This window comes from Glycine max, chromosome 14 (genome assembly GCF_000004515.6).
Source record: "Glycine max cultivar Williams 82 chromosome 14, Glycine_max_v4.0, whole genome shotgun sequence".
Taxonomy (NCBI): Eukaryota; Viridiplantae; Streptophyta; class Magnoliopsida; order Fabales; family Fabaceae; genus Glycine; species Glycine max.
The window spans coordinates 8375482-8397597 of record NC_038250.2 but is presented as its reverse complement, the minus strand read 5'-3'; the positions used below and the strand labels follow the sequence as shown (position 1 = coordinate 8397597).

At 36.2% G+C, this 22116-nt stretch overlaps 2 protein-coding genes and 1 pseudogene across 4 annotated transcripts; 2 read left to right on the top strand and 1 right to left on the bottom strand.

The window, feature by feature from the left end:
- Positions 1-1507: 1507 nt before the first annotated feature.
- LOC100809744 (uncharacterized) lies at positions 1508-10113 on the top strand. Of its 3 annotated transcripts, XM_006595937.4 has the most exons (7): positions 1508-1672; positions 5419-5511; positions 6367-6766; positions 7164-7815; positions 7939-8138; positions 8228-8472; positions 8675-10113. In XM_006595937.4, the coding sequence occupies exons 3-7, from the start codon at positions 6498-6500 to the stop codon at positions 9469-9471; spliced, it is 2163 nt and encodes a 720-aa protein (XP_006596000.1). In that variant the 5' UTR covers positions 1508-1672; positions 5419-5511; positions 6367-6497; the 3' UTR covers positions 9472-10113. The 3 variants fall into 3 exon arrangements, with proteins under 3 accessions (XP_006596000.1, XP_006596001.1, XP_040865202.1); XM_006595938.4 differs by lacking the exon at positions 5419-5511; XM_041009268.1 differs by lacking the exon at positions 5419-5511 and having other exon boundaries at positions 7164-8138.
- On the top strand, positions 3025-3365 carry LOC100810275 (ribulose bisphosphate carboxylase small chain 1, chloroplastic). The gene is made up of 2 exons (XM_006596569.1): positions 3025-3123; positions 3240-3365. The coding sequence occupies exons 1-2, from the start codon at positions 3025-3027 to the stop codon at positions 3363-3365; spliced, it is 225 nt and encodes a 74-aa protein (XP_006596632.1).
- Positions 10114-15554: 5441 nt separating the features above from the next.
- Positions 15555-16359, bottom strand: LOC100809204 (germin-like protein subfamily 3 member 4; annotated as a pseudogene).
- Positions 16360-22116: the final 5757 nt, after the last annotated feature.

The window sequence follows — 22116 nt, the reverse complement described above, 5'->3', positions numbered from 1 at the left end:
AGGTTAACTATAAATATTGATGTAAAGAAATTGTCGAATACAAAAAAAAGATATATAAATATAGTCAAATTTGTATTTATTATTATGTTAAATTAAAAAGGTTTTATTCACATCTGATTTATGCTATTATAAGGTGGAAAAAATAGAGATATCTCTGCGTCTCAAGTGATAGCTCAAATGTCCGATTAATCTTTCATGTCTTTGACTAATGAAATTTTACAAACTCGGCTGATGACAGTATTCGACATTATTGAGAATATAGAGGTCTAATATTTATATAAAAATTTCTTTAACAATTATGGACTTATCCTTTTAAGATAAATTATAAACTTTATTTTTATTGTTTTCAATTTTGTAGAAATGTATGATGTATCTGTACTGTGCTGACTAAGATTTATAGAATTGACACTTTTAAAGATTGGTACTACAACTCATACCACAAGTGTTTCAAACAAAGTGGAATTAATCGAAACAAATGTCATTGTGAAAATTGTTCGGGCATCCGAGCTGCACTAACTTAGTATTAAATTGTATAAATTATTTAATAATATTCTAATTCTAATTTCATTTTTTCGTCACATAGGTTCATGGTACATGTTAATGTCATTGATAAAATAACATCAACAAATTTGGTTATTTTTGACAAACTAGCAAATGTAATTTTTAGAGGGACTGCAGCTGAAACACTACACGCTATGCATCAGGTATATAATTATATTTCTAAGGTTTCAATACTAATAATAAATATGAATTTAAGAATGACATATATAATTATATTTTTTTTTATTGTTAGGCAGATGAGCCACATATTTATCCATCATAGTTTGATTCAATGTTAGAAAAAGAATTTCTCTACAAAGTGGAAATCAACACTGAAAAAAATTGGAACACTAAAATAGTCAAAGTGTTCGATGATAAAGATTTGATAGCTCGATTCAAAACTATTCATTCTATAGAGGCTTTGTGTGTTTTTATTATTATTAATTTATTTCAAACATAATATTTTCAGCTTTTGTAAAATAATTTAATTTCAATTATTTATATACTTTAATTTTATTGGAAAATTTCAAATTGACGTTGATTTCGTAAAGCTTGAAGCAAAAAAAGGACATATGAACTGAAGTTGATAACAACATTGATGCGGGTTTTTTATCTTATAAGTCAATATATCATTATTTTACACATGATTATATTGATATCTTAAGTTATATTCTTTATATTTGATATTTGATAATAGGCTAATTTGGATGTCATATATTATTATTAAAAAATTATTTTTTTACGACACATATTTTAAGGCGGTTTTTTAGAATGTCTTAGAATATGTTTTGGTTATATAACTACAATGGTATATGACACCAGTCAATGTAAGGCGCGATGACATTTTCGTAATTTTAATCCTTCATTCTACAACGGGTGTCATTAGCAAAACCGTCTTTGTTAATTTAGAAAAAAAATAAAAAATAAAAATTTGTACGTATAATATATATTTTTTGTTTTTGGCCAAAAATATTTCCTGTGGCCCCTGAAGCGAAGCTGAGATCGTCTCCTGTGCCGTACGTCCCGCCGTTCATTGACCCCTTTGGCAGTGCCGCCCCGCCGAAGTCAGCTAAACCCTAAACGAGAAGCCCGTGCCGCGCGCGCCCCGCCGTGGCCTTCCCCGCTGTGGAAGGTTTGTGGTACCTCTTTATAATTTTCGCTTTAACCTTGTACTGAGCTTGATGGTGTGTGGTATTTTTAAGACGATGCTCGAACGTGTATTGGTTGTTTGCTGTTAGTACTGAAGTTGGTTAATGTTTGCTTGTATTTTCATACCCAGCCCTAAATGTCTGTTTGGTTGTATTCAAGTTTCTAAAATTGAGTTTCAATATAGTGTCGACTTCTACCTCCTCTTAGAATTCCCCCCTTTCCCTTCTTTATATGTTGGAGTTGGTTCACCTGTGTTTACACCAACATCAATAAAATAGTGAGTCAACTTAAAGGCACATCATGATGAAGAAGCAGCCAAAGAACCTAAGATAAATGACATTGTATAAGCAGAAGACTATAGGGAATGACTTACCACTTTGAGATACCTGTGAATTATTTTCCTTATTAAACTCTTTAGTGTATTTATTAACTTAACATTCAATATTTAATAAAAATATTGACAAGACAATGTTGTAAATTATGATGGTATTTCTGTATTTACTCTAGGAATTAAAAAATGGCACAGGTGAATGTAACCTCATGGCATCTCTGATTGTGCACTTTAAGTATATTAATTGGTGCAAATCTGCCTCATCCACATATCCTTTGTTATCAAACTCCTTTCTCACCTCAGCTTGTGCCTTTTCCATCACCTTATAGGCTTCCTTACCATTTGTGACATCGACCATTCCTCAATAGAAGATGTTTCACCACCATCCTTCCATAAATCCTCCAAGGTTCTTCCCATATTTATTCCAATAAACATTGCGTAGAGATATTACAGTTTCACACACTTCCCTATTACAAAAGGCTAAAAGAAAAGGAACAATAATGATAGACATAAAGAAGGGAATACCATAGAACACATGTTATGAGTTCTCACAATGTGAGACAATTTATATGACTTGTTTCGAAACTTATTAAATTGAGTTGACTAATTAGAGGACATTATACTGCCCAACAAAAAGGGCAAGAGACTGTCAGTTGAGACTTGAGAAGGTTCTTTCCATTGAATTTTTCCTACCCTGAAATGTCATTTAGCTTAACCCATGCCTTATATGATAGATGGAGTATTTGTGAAGAAGGTATGATCACAAAATTCCATGAGGCCAGCATTCAAAATTTTCCATTCTGGTGTGGCTAATATGCTTCAATGCAATCATTTTCACAATCCAACAGTTGAGATTAGGCACCAGTCAATCCCCTCAGTTTTTTGAGGTCATTTGGTCTCTATATACAGCAAGTTTTGTAGTAGAAGGTTTGCATCTCAAACAAACAAACAGCATGGTGGCTCCATTTTCAGAGTATGAGTAGAAGCTGATAAGGGAAAAAGAAATGGCTTCCTCTATGATGTCCTCCCCAGCTGTTACCACCGTTAACCGGGGCAGCATGGTGGCTCCATTTTCTGGCCTCAAGTCTATGGCTGGCTTCCCAGTTAGAAAAACTAAGTATGACATTACCTCTATCGCAAGCAACACTGGAAGAGTACAATGCATCAACACACAATGCAAATAAAAGTTTATTAACTAACTATAACCCCTTATTACTAGGTATGGCCTCGGATTGGCAAGAAGAAGTTTGAGACTCCATCCTATCTGCCACCACTTACACGAGAGCAATTGTTAAAGGAAGATGGATGGATTCCTTGCTTGGAATTCGAGTTGGAGGTGAATTAATTAGTTTCAATGCAACTCTACATTGGTTTTGAATTTTGATGGTTTCATTTGGTGTGTGAGAGTGCCGAAAGGTTTTGTGTACCGTGAGAACCACCGATCACCTGGATACTATGATGGAAGCTACCAATGTTTGGGTGCACAGACTCAGCTCAGGTGTTGAAGGAGGTTCATGAGGCCAAAAACGGAGTGCTTATGTTAAAGGATATAAACTATCCAACAGTACAAAAGCAAAAGGCTAGAAATAAGAACACAAGTAGAAAAAGGTGCTCCCTAACTAATAACTGTAACCTTGAACTTAAGAATAAGCGTTCAATCCAATCCAATCCAACGTGAAGTAAATATGTTCAATTTATACTCCTGTTTCCATGTAGCTACTGAACTTTCAACACCAAATAACTCTTACAACTTCAGCATGTTCTTAATTAAAAACAAGTAGTTACTTGTCCAGTCTGCTACAATTTCATTGATATGCTAGCATTTAATTTGTTTGGGACATTTCTTCACTCCTTTCCGCAACATACAAATCATAATTGTAGTCTTGCAAGGACCACACGAATCCAAATTCAACATAAAGCCAAATACTTTGTTACTTACCAAAAACATTTTTTCTTGAACCATCAGAATCCCAATATTTGTTAGAATCTGATTATTGGCTGATAAATAATCTGAAGTCTACTTCTAATTCTTTTTTGAATTTGATTTCTCTCTTATTAGTAAACAGCATGATATGATGACGCTGTTGATTGAAGACTATAACTTTTATTACATATGATTAGAGGGTCCTAGAACCAATCATAGTGAGTCATGTTACTTATTATATCTTTCTCTCTAGCTATAAGGTGACTATATCCATATCCTGTTACTCAATATTGAGAGATCCAAATCCTTTCTTTTTTACTTGGAACTTGTAGCTGCTATCATGGATTACTAACTGGTTAATCATTTAGCTGTGTGGAGTTTGTGAGGTTTCATAGATAATAGTGTCTCGATCCGTGCATTTAACTTTGGATTAAATATTAAATAATGGGCCCATTTGATAGCAATATTTGTGGAAAAGACTGCAATAAGAAAATGAAACAGATAAGAAGTTTCGTTTAGCTAATTGACTTTTTTATGACTTAAGACTAATTTCTTTAGCTTATTTTCAAATTTAAAAATTGTGGTCAAGTTTATTAATATAAGTTTTGCGGACTGCAGTAAATCCGTCTCTGACTCAGTTAAGGTTATGTTCATGTGGTGAGTGCAAGCTAGCACAACCTGGTCCCGCAACTTAAAATTAAGAAAAATTAAAGCCCCAGTCAAACTTTTACTCATCAGCCAATTGCACTGCACCTGACACAAAATTCAAAAGAAATAAAGGACAATGAATGAAACTCTCAAACCGTAAACCCTATAGAGTCGTCGATGATGTTGCATGTTGAATACATGGTAAGCAGTGAAGTCTGTCAAGCAACAACAAGATCCAGACCAGACTTAAGTACAAGACCATGAATCAGCTGACCATTATCTAAATGCCCTAGATATGAGCTGTTTGTTATTCATAATTGTTATTCATAACTTGCTCTCTGCTGACTTTCATAATTTCCCTTTTCATTTTATTTGTGGCACTGTTGCATTAGTGTCTGCCTTTTTTCTTAGTTAGTTGGGAAAATTTTGTGTTTATATGCTTTCTAGCTAGATTCTTGGTTCATACATAGGATTCACCGTTGAGGTTGGGGGTCAAAATTTTGTGAACATTTAGCTGAATAGCAGGATGGTATGACACTTATTTCAGGTTATTGCGCATGAGGCTAAAATAGTGATGCTCTATTATTAATTTGTGGGTACAACTTGAGGAGAAAATTTTGTTTAGCTTGACTAGGACTCTCTAGGAGAAAGGGACAGGAGCTCAAATATTTAACGGTTGCTGATATGATTTTCAAACTGGAAAATAATATTGTATGATTGTGGATATCTGGCTATATGGTCCAATATTTTTGGTCTGTGTTTCTGTTAAATGGTTGGATATGAGCTGTCTGTCCTACTTGATTTACACACAAATTCCTTTTCCTAGGTTGGACGCTAAATAGTGTACTGAAACGACTGCTAATCCATTATTCATCACTGGTATTCTGTCTATCTCTAAATTCCACAACCTAGAGAAAAGGTATGTAATGTATCTTGAATTGATAAAGCATATCATTCTTGACACACATGGTCATATCACAATAAGCCAGTAACATATTATTAGCAACAACAGAAAAATAAAGTATGCAAATGACAAAAAACTGTTTGTATGTAAGACAAGAATAACATTTTAGATACATGAATCCCAAAGCTAAACATAATATAAGATAGCATTCCTCTCACATACAGAATCTACTGTAACACCAACAATGGATTGCAAATCCAACACATACATAGGTTGATGGGAACTGTTAATAAATGGTGACATGGTCAGCATTAGTTAGTTCACGATGTGGTGCGAATAGGGCAAACTTCAGTAATTTTAAGAGACGAAAAACATATTTTAACCTAAATAAAAAAGACCTAACGTAAAAGGGTGATATGATATAAATAAGTCGCGATGTGGATTGAATTGAGAACTTTTATTTTCTTTTGTTTTTTCAACAAAAGTAAATAACCAAAAGCCATTGGGGAAAATAAAAATACTCGATGTGGTGTTATTTTGTTGTATCCCCTCTCCAAGTCATTCATCACTTCTCACCTAACCTATTTCATCCCAAAACCACCCTTTACTTCTCCAAATTCCTCTTTCACATTGCACCACTATTCTCTTCCACTGCAACACACACAATCATGTTCTTCTTCTTCTGAATATTTAACCAAAAAGGTAGGTATTCCCTTCAATTCTCACTACACAACTTGCCCTAACCTTTGTTTTTTTTAGCTTTTACTCTTTCTTTTGATTGAATTGTGTAGCTGTTATTGCTCATAGCTCAAAATACTTATCAAAATCAAGTCTTTAACTGTTTATCTCAAAAGGGTATTGTTGTTTCAGGGTGTTCTGTTCTGTGCTTCAACAGTTTTACTGTTTTGAACATGTGATTGTTTCTGGAGAGTCTTCTAGATTGTTCTGTATATATAGCAAGGAAGGTTTTTGTGTTTTTTGGTTTTTGTGCCATTTTGGATATGGCTATAGTTGAATCCGTGGGGAAGATTCCTTTGCAAGACCCACCTGAGGAGGAGTTTTGTGCTGCTGACCTGACTTGGACCAAGTTTGGTAATGCTGAGCACCATGATGAGGTTGCCCTCATTCCCTATGACAGAGTTGATGCTTTTATAATTGGTGAATGTACTAATGTGGAGTGCCCGACTCGGTTTCATATCGAGAGAGGAAGGAAACGGACTATTGGAAGCTTGAAGGAGTACAAGGACGATGAGTATCTGGAGTACAGGCTGTAAGTTTCTGCCATGTCTATTTTGTCATTCAAAATGATTATTATCATGCTTATAGACATTTTATTCCTCTTTTTGTTATTGTAATGTAATCAGAAGATTGTTTGGCTTTTGTAGTATATGTTTAGCATTTTCTTGCTTGGTGTGTTTCTAGTTTATGTTTTTATAGAACATTGGAACTTGGCAGTGTGAAATCATATTTCTCTTGTTGAAAATTTGGTCCTTGTTAAGTTCCTTTATCTTAAACTTGTTCATAAGTTCAAATCATTTCCTTGTTGCTATCTGAAGTTTGAAACCAACAGCAGACTAGCAAATGAATGATTTAAAACTTAAGTGGTGATCTGCACAATTAGGTTTCTGATACTTATGTTGTGTAGTTGAACTTTGTTCTCTATGAAGGTACTGGTGCTCGTTTGGCCCTGAAAATTATGGGGAGGGAGGCGGTATATTACCTAGTCGAAGGTATCGACTTAATACTCGAAATCGTGCTGCTAGACCTCAATCAATGCGAGGTTGTACTTGTCATTTTGTTGTCAAACGTCTTTATGCTCAGCCATCACTGGCACTTATTGTATACAATGAGAGGCGTCATATTAACAAGTCTGGTTTTATCTGCCACGGACCACTTGATAGAGATGCCATTGGCCCAGGCGCCAAAAAAATTCCGTATATTTGCAATGAAATTCAGCAGCAAACTATGTCCATGATATATTTGGGCATCCCAGAAGAGAATATCTTGGAGAAACACATAGAAGGAATTCAGCGATATTGTGGTTCAGATGCAAAAGTCAGTAGCCTTGCTTCTCAGTATGTCCACAAGCTAGGGATGATTATCAAAAGGTCTACCCATGAGTTGGATCTAGATGATCAAGCTAGCATCCGCATGTGGATTGAACGCAATAGAAAGTCTGTATTTTTTCACCAGGATACTTCAGAGTCTGACCCTTTCATCTTGGGGATCCAAACAGAATGGCAGCTGCAACAAATGATTCGTTTTGGTCATCGAAGTGTTGTTGCAGCAGACTCTACGTTTGGTGTGAAGAGACTTAAAGTAATATTTGATTTTCAATCATCACTTTTAAGTTATGGTAGATCTAAAAGAAATACATTTATCTTGTTCGTATTGCAATATATTTTCAATCATCCTAACTTAGTTATCTTTTCATATTGGCAGTATCCCTTGTTCACACTACTTGTTTTTGATTCAAGACAACATGCACTTCCTGTCGCATGGGTCATTACACGTAGCTTTACAAAGCCCGATGTGTCTAAGTGGTTGAAAGCTTTAATTGATCGAGCTCGTAGTGTTGAGCCTGGATGGAAAGTCAGTGGATTTTTAATTGATGACGCTGCAGCTGAAATTGATCTTTTGAGGTAAGATTTATTGCTTTTGAAATGAGTTTGGTTAAAATTTTTATAGTGCTGCTGTTTAATTTTCTTACTTCTATTAATTATTTTTACAGAGATATATTTTGCTGTCCTGTCCTATTTTCACTATGGCGTGTTCGTAGATCATGGCTTAGGAATATTGTTAAGAAATGTAGTAACATTGAGATTCAGCGGGAGATTTTTAAGCGTCTTGGGAGAATAGTGTACAACATTTGGGGAGGTATTAATGCATCGCTTGCCTTGGAACAATTCTTGCTGGATTTTGTTGACCAAACTGCTTTCATGGAATATTTCAAAGTCATGTGGTTGCCCAAGCTTGGTTAGATCTTTCTCCTTTTCTCTCTTGCATGCACATAAAATGTCTGGTTTGACTGAAGGCATATTCACATGCATGCATGCAAGCCCAATATTACGAATGAAATGTTCCTTACCATTTTACTTCCGAAGTTATGGGTTAGTCAGTTTGTCATTGATTTGATATATTTACTCACTTTCTCCTTGCCCTTCCTTCTGTTCTGCAGAAATGTGGCTTTCAACGATGAGAAATTTTCCATTAGCAAGCCTGGAAGCTTCTGGAGCATTAGAAGCCTATCATGTTAAGCTGAAAGCCAAACTTTTTGATGATTCACATCTTGGAGCATTGCAAAGAGTAGATTGGTTAGTCCACAAGTTAACAACTGAGTTGCATTCAAGCTACTGGCTTGACCGGTATGCTGATGAAAGTGATTCTTTCCAGAATGTGAAGGAAAAATATATTGCTTCTACATCATGGCATCGGGCACTTCAAATTCCGGACTATGCTGTTTCCTTGGATGATAAAGACCACCTCTTTGCCAAGGTTGTGAGCCAGAAAGACAGTAGCTTAACACATATAGTGTGGAATCCAGGATCTGAATTTGCATTCTGTGATTGTTCTTGGTCAATGCAAGGTAACCTTTGCAAGCATGTTGTCAAAGTAAACATGATTTGTGAAAATCTTAAAGGTTATCAACCATCCATGTCTTTCTGGTCTTTTGAAGAGGTTTTGATGGATCTATGGAAAAAGCCAGTGGATGATTCTTTTGCGTTGGATCTGTCATTGGCTTGGACCCATCAGATGCTAGATCAAATTCAAAAACAAGTTGAACTGAATAATTCTACTGATATTGGCACTGTAGTTAACAATATGCCACTGAAATGGGTTTCTAAGAAAGGCAGAACCTACATTGGCAAACCATCATCAAGTTTGGCTCTTCCTCATGGTAGCAGTAACACAAAAAGTGTGGTTGTGTATAATAAGAAGAATCGGAAACGGAAAAGATTATCACGATTAAGATGACCAATTTGGCTGGTACCAGTAGTCATCATGTTTGATCTAGAATGTTTGGTCAATGCAAACTGGAATTCATTTCAAAATATTCTTCAACTTTTTGAATATGTGGCACTCTAGTCCTGTTGCCTCTTGTCTTTGAGGTTGCAGCATCTACTAAAAGATCAGCATATGCTCTTACGCTGATCAGAGAACAGTTATTGCTGTAATTATATGAGAGCATGGTTGGTAGTTGGAGATCAAATGGAGGAAGCAAAGAACTTCTTGTGCGTATGTTTTGTTCAGCCTTTATACCTGGCAATACTTTTAGGTGATCACCTGGGAAGGGTTAGTTGTCAATTTTTCTTAGAAAGTGGAAGCAATTCCTGAACTTTTCAATTTTTATCAATTTCTCCTCACTTTCATAGTCAATAGTCATGCTAGCGTAATCATTTTTTTAAATTTTTTTTTTACATTGTACCATCTTTAGAATTTGAAGTCCTTTCAAGTACTCAGTTCATTGCAGAGGATAGATCATTCCATGGATCATGTCTTTTCTTTTAGTTTTTGGCTTTGATATTCTCGTTCTTTGATTTATATGTTATGTACATATACTATTTACTGACATTATTTGGAATAAGTTGCAAGGTATTAATATACTTTAATTAGTGAGAATTGAAACTTATTTTATTTGTTATTTAGTTGGCAATCTTCATAGAAAAGTAGTGGAATCGAATACATCAAGGAGCGAATACCTTGCTCTACTTGTAAAAGAAACAATTTGACTGCATTGTAAACATCTGTTTTGATACAATCAATTCTTGCTATGAAATTTGAGTAGCCTGGATGAGCTAAAACATCACTGATACAATCAATTGTTGCTATTAAAGTGAATGTGCAAATATTAGAGAATAAGGAAAAAAGACAAGGGTTGCTCTTTAATAATAAGACCAAGAATAATCTTGTGATTTTGGACAAATATATTTGTTAAGTCCTTTCTTCTTTTTCTAGTTAAATATTAAAATTGGACCAAACTATAAGGTTAAGAGACAACACTTTGAATTGTATAAAGTGAATATACTAAGCTGGTAAGGAAAATAACTGCAGAAGCAGAAAATTAGGTGAGTCTTATCTGATGATTACATTGTTTTGTTGAAAAGACAGTGGCATCAAAACCAACCGAAGTGGAACCATTCCCAAGAGGCTTCCTCTTCAAGCTATGACTTCCACAGGATCAACCATTCTTCCACCAAGTTGCCTTGGTGCTTGTTTACCCGAGTTGCCAAATTAGCTTCAGGACTAGGAGGCTTATATTCAGCAACAGCCAGCCTACGAGGCAAAGTAGCGGTAGCAGAATCACTCTTCACTAATCATTTGAGCTGTGAAACATGAAAAACTAGGTGAATTCGAACAGAGTCCGAAAGCTGAAGTTTATAGGTCACCTCTCCTACACGAGACAACACTTGAAAGGGTCCATAGTAGTGAGGGGACAACTTGGGAATGATCCTACGAACGACAAACTGTTGTCTATGTGGGCCAGTCTCCAAGAGTAAAAGTCACATGCCTCCTATGAGCATCAACATATTTCTTCACTGTCTGCTGAGCTCGGTGCAAATGAAATTTGGGTTGGCGAAGAGCCTCATCACGGTCCATGAGCATTGTTGCTACAATAACTACCCGAGTTTCCCCATTCAGGAAATGAAGTATAGTGGGAGGAGAGCGTCCATAAACAATCTCAAAGGGTGATTTTCCCAAATGATGGAGTATGGCTCAGTAATAAAATCAAGGGAGATATCATCCCAAATGATCTTTGGAATATGAATAGGTTGGAGCAAGCCTGTTGGGGCCGTGGCTTGATACTTATTGTATTGACACATCACATTGGCGTATGTACGCCATGATTGAGGCCCTCATTCCCTTCCCAAAGAAATAAGAAGCTAACCTCTTATATGTTTTAGTAAAACCTAAATGTCCCCCTGTAACAGTATCGTGATACTCAGCCAAAAGGAAAGGGATCAAAGCAAAAGAGTTAGGAAACATTAGGCGACCCTTGAAAAATATCAAACCATCCCGAAGAATGTTATGAGGAGTTGAATCTGGATTAGACTACAAGGCTTGGCTCAAACATAGTATCTCAGGGTCATTCTAAACCTCAGCTCTAATTTTGGGGAAATCAACCCAATAAGGTCTGATAGTGATGGCATTAATTTTAGGAGTGGGATGTTGGTAGGATAAGGCATCAACAACCTTGTCAGGATCGGGCTTGTATATGACCTTGATTTGGTATCCTATGAGCTTAGCCAACCAACATTGCTGGTCAGTTGTGGTAATGCACTGTTGAAGGAGATGCTTCAGACTCTGATGGTCCGTATAAACCTTAAAGCTCCTCCCTAAAAGGTAATGTTGCCAATAATGAATAGATAATGCCAAAGCCATAATTTCCTTCTCGTACACAAATTTTGACATAGTGCGGGGGGAAATAACCTTTTTGAAATAAGCGATAGGTTGCTTATCTTGCATCAAGACTGCTTCTAAGACATGACCAATATCATTGCACTTAATGAAGAATTCTTTAGTAAAATTTGACAGCACCAAAATCGAAAAAGAGGATAACGATTGCTTGAGGCATTCAAACACATTCACTTGAGCTGGTCCCCAAAAGAATCCTTCCTTCTTGGCGAGTTCGGTCAAAGGTTGGACTAACTTGCCATAGTCTTTAATGAAGTGTTGGTAGTACCCTGTGAGGCCCAAAAAGTCACACACATCATTCACATTGAGCAAGGTAGACCAATCCACCATAGCCTTAACATTGGAGGGATCTATCTCCACACTCTTCCCTGAAATCACATGCCGCAAAATAGTCAACAGAGGACAAACCAAAAGAACACATGCCCCATGAATTGATGGAAGGATAAAAGGATCAACACTTCATGGAGGTGGGAAATATGATATGACCAATTTGGATTATAAACTAGAATGTCATCATGGTGGATTGAAATGTTGAAAGGGCATTGACCAGCCCAAAGGGCATGCCCAAGTATTCATAGTGACCCTCATGGGTCCAAAATTCGATCTTATGGATATCCTCCTCATTCATCCTAATTTGGTGAAAACCAATCTTGAGCTCAATCTTAGAGAAGAATTAAGACCCATGTAACTCATCAAGTAACTCATTGATTGTTGGTATATGGTATTTATCAAGAATGATAACCTTGTTCAAAACCCAAAAGTCCATACACATGCACCATGAGTTGTCTTTCTTCTTAACTAATGACACTGGACTAAAGAAAGGGATCATCGAATGCCGAATTATTCCTTCAGACATCATTTCTCCCACTTGTCTTTCAATCTCATCCTTGTGATGATAGACATATTTGTAGGGTCTAATGCTGACTAGTTTGGAACCCGGAAACAATGTAATTGCATGGTCATGAGCACGCTGTGGAGACAACCCCTCTTTGACATCGAAAATAATGGCATGTTACTGTAAAACTTGTTTCAACTCAGAATCTTCAACAGGGGAAAGGACCCAGGAATGCAATTGATGACGTGTAACATCCTCTGTGGCCACCCCATGTAGGAAGCCTTGCAAGGCCAAAGAACAATGGATGTATTTAAAGTAATGACCATTCAACGTGATCATTTGGCCATTATCCTTGAAGCTAACGGTCTTCTTTTGCCAATCCATGGTTGTTTGTCCAAATTTCTCGAGCCACTCCGCCCAAGTTCAATATGTATGCGTTCATCATAATTGTGTAGCGACGCCACTTCACATGCAACTCTTTGCAAACTCCCTGAGACGAGCACATATTATCATTTGCCAAAACCAACAGAAAATGCCTTTGTTGGTGTGACCTCCAAACATGCAATAAAATTGTGACTCACACCATTATTAATAAGAAGGAGGATGTGATATTTGGCCAACTCCTCTTCCAACTTGATGGTTTTGGATTGTATGAACTCACTTGAATCCAAGGCATAATAATCCAAAACATGATAGGCCATGTTTTTAGCATCAAACTTTGGTTGATATTTAGGGCTGGTGGGTGATTCTGAGACAAGCACGACGTTGTCCGGTGGGTCTTTTCCTTCCTAAATCAGAAGGCGCAAATGGAAATCCGAACACACATGAATCAGACTCCAGTTACCCCCACATTTGAAACAAAGATCCTTATTTCTGCTATTCATTACCCCTACACTTGAAACAAAGATCCTTATTTCTGCTATTCATTAACTTCGGATAGGAAAAGTTACAGGTACTTGAACGTGAAGGGGTTGGGCTTGAGTGATAGGTTCCAGATCTGGGACCTCTATTTTGTGATCTTGTAGAGCCACTTGCAGAATGGGCCATTAACAGAGGAAAAAGGAGACCCCAGCTATGTGGGTCCGGATGGAGTGTAACGACGTTGCTGCATGTGTGGGTTGTCGCCAACTGGAAGTACCACCACGAGTGGTAACTCGATCCAATTTGCGCTCAATCAAATGAGTAATAAAGATTAGACGATGGCAATTGGGTGGTTCAAATGTGAAAACCACCAAGGAAGAGCCTTATGTGCTCTTCGGTCAGAGGGGATACTTGCGCAATCTCAAAAGCTCCCACATATTCATCAATGGTGGTTCTTTGGTGAAGCAGCTTGGGTAAAGAGAACGGATTGCCCAATTGATTGTAGTCGTAATGTTCTAACAGTGCACGTTTGAAAGTGGCCTAAGTCAAGTGAGGATCAGAGTCACTCAAAACCTTGAACCAATGCCATGTCATCTCGTTCATGGAGATATGAGCAAGCTGGATTTACAACTCTGGTGGGGTGTTGCGGACTAAGAAATAGGTTTCTGCCTTCGTGAGCCACCTTATCGAATATCGTGGGAATGGAGGAGGGTTTCGATGGAAGTAATTTTGGATTCAACATTATCAAGGTTTTGGGATGTCATGCAGGTTTGCATACATACGAATTAGAAACTCTCAACAAAAGCACCAATGATACAATTTGTATCATAGGTTCGTGCAGAAAACAAAGGAATAACATAGAAAGAGGAAGAATAGGCAAAGGAATGAGAGCAATGCTCCCCCTAATCAGAGAAAGGCTTTCTTGACTCCAATTTCAATTTCTAATTCTGACATGTCCTCTATAAATGATTTCCCAATCCTAATAAAATAGAAACTCTTCACACCTCATAACACTCATTCTCTCCCTCCTCTAACTGACTCTCCCCTAACAGATATTATTAGGTCCCATACTATTTAGGCCTTCATTGATATGTCACAAAAGGCCTATCCCACTTGGAAGATGAATTCTTATTCCTATCAGTTTTCCTCTGTTTTGGTAGCTATGTACTAAATTCCATGTAACAAGTTATTATAACTATTGTAATAAAAAGTCATGGTTGGGTGATACTTGATAGCAAAAAGGGTGAATGGGTATAAACGAGGCTAAACCCCATTATACATGTAAAATAAAAGAACAGTCAAAAGTGGGGAGTTCTCACACCTAACTCGAAAGAAGGATAATCTCTTATTATGTTTCATTTTTTTTTCTTCCATTCTACTTCCTGATATCCTTTGAACTCGAGATTCTCAGTTGTATATGGATCTAGTAAATTACCTCATGTTTGTTCGTTAATAAACTCCAGTGGATTCATGCAAATTCAACTAGCTTCCTTTCTATTATTGAACTGTAGTATAAGTATTAACGATAAGAGAAAATTATTCCTAAAGATATTTTTAGGCATCCACAATCATTTTGGTTTTCTTTTTTCATTAGCTTAATAGTATATACTCTTCTAAAAAAAAGCTTAATAGTATATACTACTTCCGTTTTATATATATTTGATATTTGATGTTTAAGGTTAATATGTACATAGATTAAAGAACATTTAATGCATGTAAAATATTCTTATATATACAGTAAAATATTATTATTTAATGTCCCATAACTTATAATAAATTATCATTGTGGCAATTGTTAAACAGTAGTATATTTGAAAAAATATAATTAATTAGACTCTGAATTTGTAAAACATCAATAACTTCAAAAAAGAAGGTTAAAATAGTGATAGATATGAATTAGTAGTAATCCATAACCAAACAAAATTCAAAACTATTTTCATTTATTTAATGCACGAGGTTACGTGTAATTGAACTAACATTGAGGAAGTTAAATAGACAATAGTTTGAGATGGCTAACTGTACATGGTTTCCAATTCTGGAGAGATGAAACTGTTGACAGCTTGAGTTTGAGCTTCAGAGGCAGAAAGTGAGACGAGTCTTTTCTTGATCTTGTCCAATGACTCCAATGTTGGTCAAAAGTTGTAGGACTAAGGGACACAAAGCCAAGATTTTGGCTGTTGTACACTGAGAAGACAGTGGCTTCTTCAAAACCAGTATTTAGACAAAAGTGGAACAAAGCCTTATGGAACACAAAGACATCACCTACTTTAAGAAACTTCTGGAAATACTGGTTTGGTGTCAACAAAACCAGACAACAACACACCTTTGGTAACAGATCATTTCAGTGGCCCGAGGATGATAGTGGAAGTTCACCAGGCCCTTCCCATCAAGGTCAGTTTTTCCAATGGAGAGGCCATGAGTATTCAGGCCATTGAACTCAGCAGCACTCACAATTTTCAAAGATGCACCAAAAATGTCTGTAAGGTCAGCTTTGCTTAGTTTTGTGGTCCTGAAATCTTGAGCTGCTACATTAACTGGATTTTTGCATTGTAGACCATTGATGAATATGATCTGCTTATTGGGTGGAACGGCTGGACAAGTGTCCTGAAGATTATCACAGTCTCTCAAGCAAACTTGGATATTGGAAAAGGCCACCAAGAACAACATAAAGAAAAAGTGAAAAAGGGTTTCATCTTGAATAAAATCTTCACTTGGTTATTATTTGTTGCACCTTACTATGTTGGCTGAAAAAATTATCCTGCTCAATTTATATATACTAATATGTGCCCAATTAAGTTCTTGATCTTGTGTCTCTATTAATGTGTCTTCCACAATCACCAACACCATCATCATCATCATTATTACTGCCTTCCCAGCAACCATCACCATTGACACCACAATTAGCACTATTATTACTACTATTGACACTATCACCACCTACATCATCATTGTTAACAGACAAAAACATAAGTTTATAGTGTCGTCAAGTAAAAAATCATTCTTTTCACATGTACCATGGATTTGACAAAGTAATTACTGCTAATTGAACAAAATAAATGAAAATTAAAATGAGAATTGAGTTGGAGAAAATCAAAGTTCAGAAATTAAATTAGAAAAAAGAGAAAGCAATTAAATAGTTGAAACTCAATTTATAAAAACTTCTAGGATTTGGGTTTTCCCATAATGGGTTCCAATTTTCTTAATTAACTAACCAATTTTTCTATTTTGTTCTCTATGAAGGAGAATTAACCTAAAATGATCCATGTTCTCTTTCAAGATACGAAGAGGTGTCTAATTGAATTTACCATACTTTCATAGTAACTATGTTCAATTAGACCCTTTACGATTGATGTTATTTTGTTGAATCCTAGAAAGATCAAACCTACTTTTGTGGTTCAAAACCTAAGTCTTTATAGGTTTCCAAAAATTAGGTTCACTTTTTAGTTCTTTCCAAAATTATCTAAAATTATGAAAAACATTGATAAATTGTTTCACATAAATAAATCAACAAGTATCGAGAAAGGAAAAAAAATAGAAACAAACAAAATTTATATCAAACCAAATGAGTTCCTAATTAAGGGCTAAGCCCTAATCCAAGAAAATAGGGTTCAAGTCACACATGGCCATGATAGAAACCTTAAAAGAAATTGAAAATGAGGAAAGACAAATCGAAAGAATCAAGAGGAAAATGATCTTTGATCCGAAGCTGTAGCAAGAGAGTTCAGTCTAGAGTGTGTATTCTCTCCTAAAAAGGTCTATTTTAAACCTAAAACTAGTAATGGATTAATGCCTAATAGAATATAAAACAATGTTGTTAATAACAGATGGCGGTTCATGGCGGAAAGCCAAAAATTTGCCATAAAAATATGACGGATGGCGTAGCGAAAAATGGCGGATGTCATGGCGGACAAAAAAAAAATATACATATATATAAACTCATTGAAATTGAAAAAAACAAAGGATTGCATTCAAATAAACTAAAAAAGTTTCATGAGTTCATACAATAATCAAGTACCAACACCAAATAAACTCATTAAAGAGTTGAAAATAAGAAAATGATAAAACCATAATGCAAAGTGCAAAGTGAAGGTTGAGACTCTAATCATCTTCTCCAATCCCAACATAATCATCTTCGTTATTATCATATGGTAATGGAGCATCTCCCTCTCCCTCTTCCCCATCAGACGCCTCAAAATTGACCATGATTTCTTCTTCTTCAGATTCAAGATTAATATTCTCCTCAAAATCTAGATCCTCATCATTTTCTTGGACTTCTTTTTGCTTCCTTGATGAAGATCCAACAACCATTGCATGTTTTTTAGAAGTTTGTGCAGCAACAACACTTGTTGTTTTTTGCTTTTTCCGCCTAGTATACATCCTATACTCTCCAACCCTCGAAGCCTGATACCAAATCATTTCCAACATCATTATCATCATCTTGATCCATCTCTCCCACAGGCCATTCATTGCACACATCAATATCATTAAGAGAAATTGGATTAATTTCATCTCTTGCATTATATCTTTGCCTTAATTGTTGGTTGTATTTGACAAACACCAAATCATGCAACCTCTTGTGCTCAAGCCTATTTCTTTTTTTGGAATGAATCTACAACATAACAAATAAATGTTGATTTCAATCTCAAATATACTCCAAATAAAACTTGATCATCAAAATTAAATAAAATTAAAAAGTATAGTTAGAGTTTTGTCACAATTACTTGCTCAAACACACTCCAATTTCTTTCACATCCTGAAGCACTGCAAGTCAAACTCAAAATTTAATAGCTAGCTTCTGCAAATTTGGAGTTTGTGACCCAAACATTCGCCACCAATATGCTGCAATACCAATTACCAACCAAGAGCATAACTTAGAATTCTGAATTATAAGTTATAACACTAATACATAAAAAAATAGTATAGTATTTGTATTTGTCATATGGTAAAAGTTTCTTACTAGGAGAATGGGTTTTCCTTTAAACCATTGCAAAGTCAGAACCAAAGTGTTTAGCACCAATCTTGTAAAGATGCAACTCGGTTAGAATTTTCTGTTGCACATCAAATTGTGGAATCAACTTCTTAATGCACTCAAACAAACCATTGGTGACCTCAAAATCAAACTCTAAGTCAGTGTTGTCATAAAAGAACTTTGGATTTAAAAAGTGGGCAACTGCATGCAATGGCCTATGAAGCTGACAATTCCATCTTAATGATTGCAAACACATCTTTGTACTTGCTTTCATTGTTGTTGAAAGACTTGATAATTATTTCTTTTGCCTTGTCCATTGCTTCATAAATATAGCCCATGGTTGGTTTCCTTTCACCATCCACGAGACGAAGCACTTTCACAAGTGGAGCCATGACTTTAAGAGTGTAAACCACACTATTCCAAAAAGAAGGCATGAGCACTACCTTTGCAACTTCTTTTCCCTTAGGCTCCTTAGATAGCTTGTTCAAGGTCCATTCATCAGAAGTAAACATCTTTCTAATATTGGCTTTCTCTTTGTGGAGCCTTTCCAAGGTTAGATAAGAAGTGGCAAATCTAGTAATAGCATGTCTCACCAATTCCCTCTTGTTTGTAAAATTTCTCAACAAACTTAAGGTACTAGAATGGGCATAGATAAACCCAACTAGATTATTGCCCTTCTAATTGTCTTCCTTATCAAGGGAAGCTTCCCAATATCTTCAAGCATCAAATCAATACAGTGAGCTGCATAAGGAGTCCAATAAATATGTTTCCTTTTCTCCCCCAACAACTTACCCGCTAAAACATAATTGCTCTCATTATCAGTTACAATTTGAACAACATTCTCTTCTCCAACTTCCTCCACAATGGCATCAAGCAACTCAAAAAGTTTTCCACCTATCTTTACAAAATCAGAGCCATCAACAGATTTCAAAAACATGGTACCAGCTTGAGAGTTAATCAAAAAATTAATGATGCATCTTTGTTTCCGATCAGTCCATGCATAGGACATAATAGTACAACCATACTTGACCCATTGCTCCCTGTGGCCTTTCATCAAATTTTCAGTATATTCAACTTCCTTCTTCAGGAGTGGAACTCTGATGTCATGATCGCTAGGAATGGGAAAATGTGACCCATATTGACCAATGGCTACAACCATATTCTCAAAGTTTTTCAATTTAATGAGGTTGAATGACAAACCTGCTTGGTACCAAAAGCGAGCAATATGTTGATGCACCTTCAATACTTTATTCTTATCCATTGACTCTCTTATGTTCATTTGCCTCAACATCTCCATTTTTCTTCGATTGATTGCATTTTCTAGATTCTTACAAAATTTGTCCATTGGTCCTTTTTTAGTCCCACACTTTGTCTTTGCACTTGCAGCAACATTACAACAGCTTGCAAACTCATCTTCTTCACTTCCATCACATCCAATTGGTTCACCAAATTCAAAATCTCTTATATTTGCCATATTACCACTGCCAGAAGTACTGTAAGTGGTCCCACTTTTTTTGGTAGTCATATATTCCTTAAACTCTTCGACTACATTTGGTGGAGTTTTCTTACAAGCTGCTACGTTACCTGACTTCCCAATCAGGTGTTGTTTGGCTCTGGTTATTCATCCCTTTGTGATTTTTCCACAGAAATTACAAACAATGGTGTTTGTATCTCCTTCCACCAGTGAATGACAATATTTCCAACTTGGGTCTGCCTTATTTTTCCTCGTTGCACTTGCAATAACAGCATCAGATGATGGTTCAGCCATTTAAAAGAGGACTGAACAGAAAAAAAAAATTATGGTGTCAAATAGAAAAAAAATAAAAATGGGACTATCAAAAGTAAAAAGAGGTGTCAAATAGAAAAAGGAAAAAAAAGTTGCAAACAGAAAAAAGGGGTGTCAAACAGAAAAAACAAAATTAAAAAAAAAATGAAAGTTGGCATTTTTTCAAAAAATCGCCACAAAAATCCGCCATGGCGCCGCCATGGCCGCCCTTTAACAACACTGATATAAAATTAAAAATTCGTAAACATAAATTCTGATGCACCTCACACCGGTGTGGCTACGCCCATAGAGGTACGGGGAAGGAGTTGGAAGAGAAATTGCATTAGGAGTTCGCCCATAGTAGTGTGGTCCAACCCACAAAGGTGTGGGAAGGGCACTAGAAGAGAGAATGCATCAGAGGTTCACCCATAATAGTGTGGTCCAACCTGCAGAGGTGCAGGAAGAGCACTCGAAAAGAAATTGATGGTCAAGAGCACTACCACTACTATGGGGAATAGTCAAGCCTTTGTGGCATATGCTTCCTTCATTTTTCTTCAAGAATCTCACAGTTTGCACCCCCTAATATTAGAACTTATTACACTCACACTCCCTCATTCTTTGACTCTTACACAAACCTCCCTTATTTTTGAAATTGTGTTACACTCTCACCCCCTGCACCGTAACAGTGTTAGTTTCATTAATCCAAATCCATCACATACTAGGCACATGCCTGTTTGGTGAAATTTGAAGACAAAAGTACCCTCAATCTTCCTCCCTAAAAATCATCCATTACTGTTTTTGGGTTTTTCATTATCACAAATCTATAAACAACATGAAGATTGCAAATTGAAACACTAAACATCAATTACAAATCTACAAATTATAGAGCAGGTCCAAAAAGGAATATCCAAAAGAAGAACAACAATGGAATATTAAATATGAATTACAGAGCAAATCCAAAAAAAGGAGAAACAATCAATCTATAAATTACAAAGCTGATCCAAAAATCCAAAGAGGAAGATCCAAAAGAGGGGCAATAATGGCAGATCTAAATATGATTTAAAGAGAAAAACCAAAAAATAATAGGAGAAATAATCAAATTTGGAAAATAGATCTAAATCGAACCGATCTAAAATATTTCCATCAGTTAATGGTGCAAAGAGTCATGGCGTCGCTGACGTGGTGTGACACGCCTTCCAAAGCTCGATGTTCAAACTTAGTGACTTGGACGCGTCGGCTCGGTAGAACATGAATGACACAGAACTTGAGGTCAAGGAAAAGGATAAAGAGTGGCTTACACATGTTCGACGATGATGTCGAAGTAGTCTATGATTTACGCGTGCAGATTGAAGGTTTGGGCGCAAATATGGTCCTTGAGGTGGACAAGGGTGGCACTAGCGACAATGGTGGTGGTTCCTTCGTCGTCAATGTTGAGAATGAGGTATTTGCACATGCAAATTGGAGGTTTGTGCACGGATCTGGTCCTCCGGAGAATGAGGGCAGTGCCGATGACAATGGTGGTGGTTCCTTCATCATCAATGTTGAGAATGAGGGTTTTGGACGTGGCTTCATAGTGTGAGAGACATTGCTACTCGAGTTTTGAGAAGATCTCTAGCGTCACTTTACTAAGCTCCATTGTGGCATTAACAAGTGAAGAGTGTGTTGAAAGAAGAGTAAGGAAGTTGGGGTTTTGGAAGTGAAGGGAAAGGTCTTTATGTGTGCATTTAGTAAGTAGGGTTTATTTGGTAATTTCACAAAAATTAAACACTGTAACTT

What these genes read in the sequence shown, in the direction of transcription:
- LOC100809744 (XM_041009268.1), top strand. Translation starts at nt 6,498, where the DNA reads ATGGCTATAGTTGAATCCGTGGGGAAGATTCCTTTGCAAGACCCACCT. An exon ending in GAGTATCTGGAGTACAGGCT is followed by an intron (nt 6,767 to 7,163) that starts GTAAGTTTCTGC and finishes TTCTCTATGAAG; the next exon opens with GTACTGGTGCTCGTTTGGCC. An exon ending in GCTGAAATTGATCTTTTGAG is followed by an intron (nt 8,139 to 8,227) that starts GTAAGATTTATT and finishes TTATTTTTACAG; the next exon opens with AGATATATTTTGCTGTCCTG.
- LOC100810275 (XM_006596569.1), top strand. Translation starts at nt 3,025, where the DNA reads ATGGCTTCCTCTATGATGTCCTCCCCAGCTGTTACCACCGTTAACCGG. An exon ending in AGTCTATGGCTGGCTTCCCA is followed by an intron (nt 3,124 to 3,239) that starts GTTAGAAAAACT and finishes CCTTATTACTAG; the next exon opens with GTATGGCCTCGGATTGGCAA.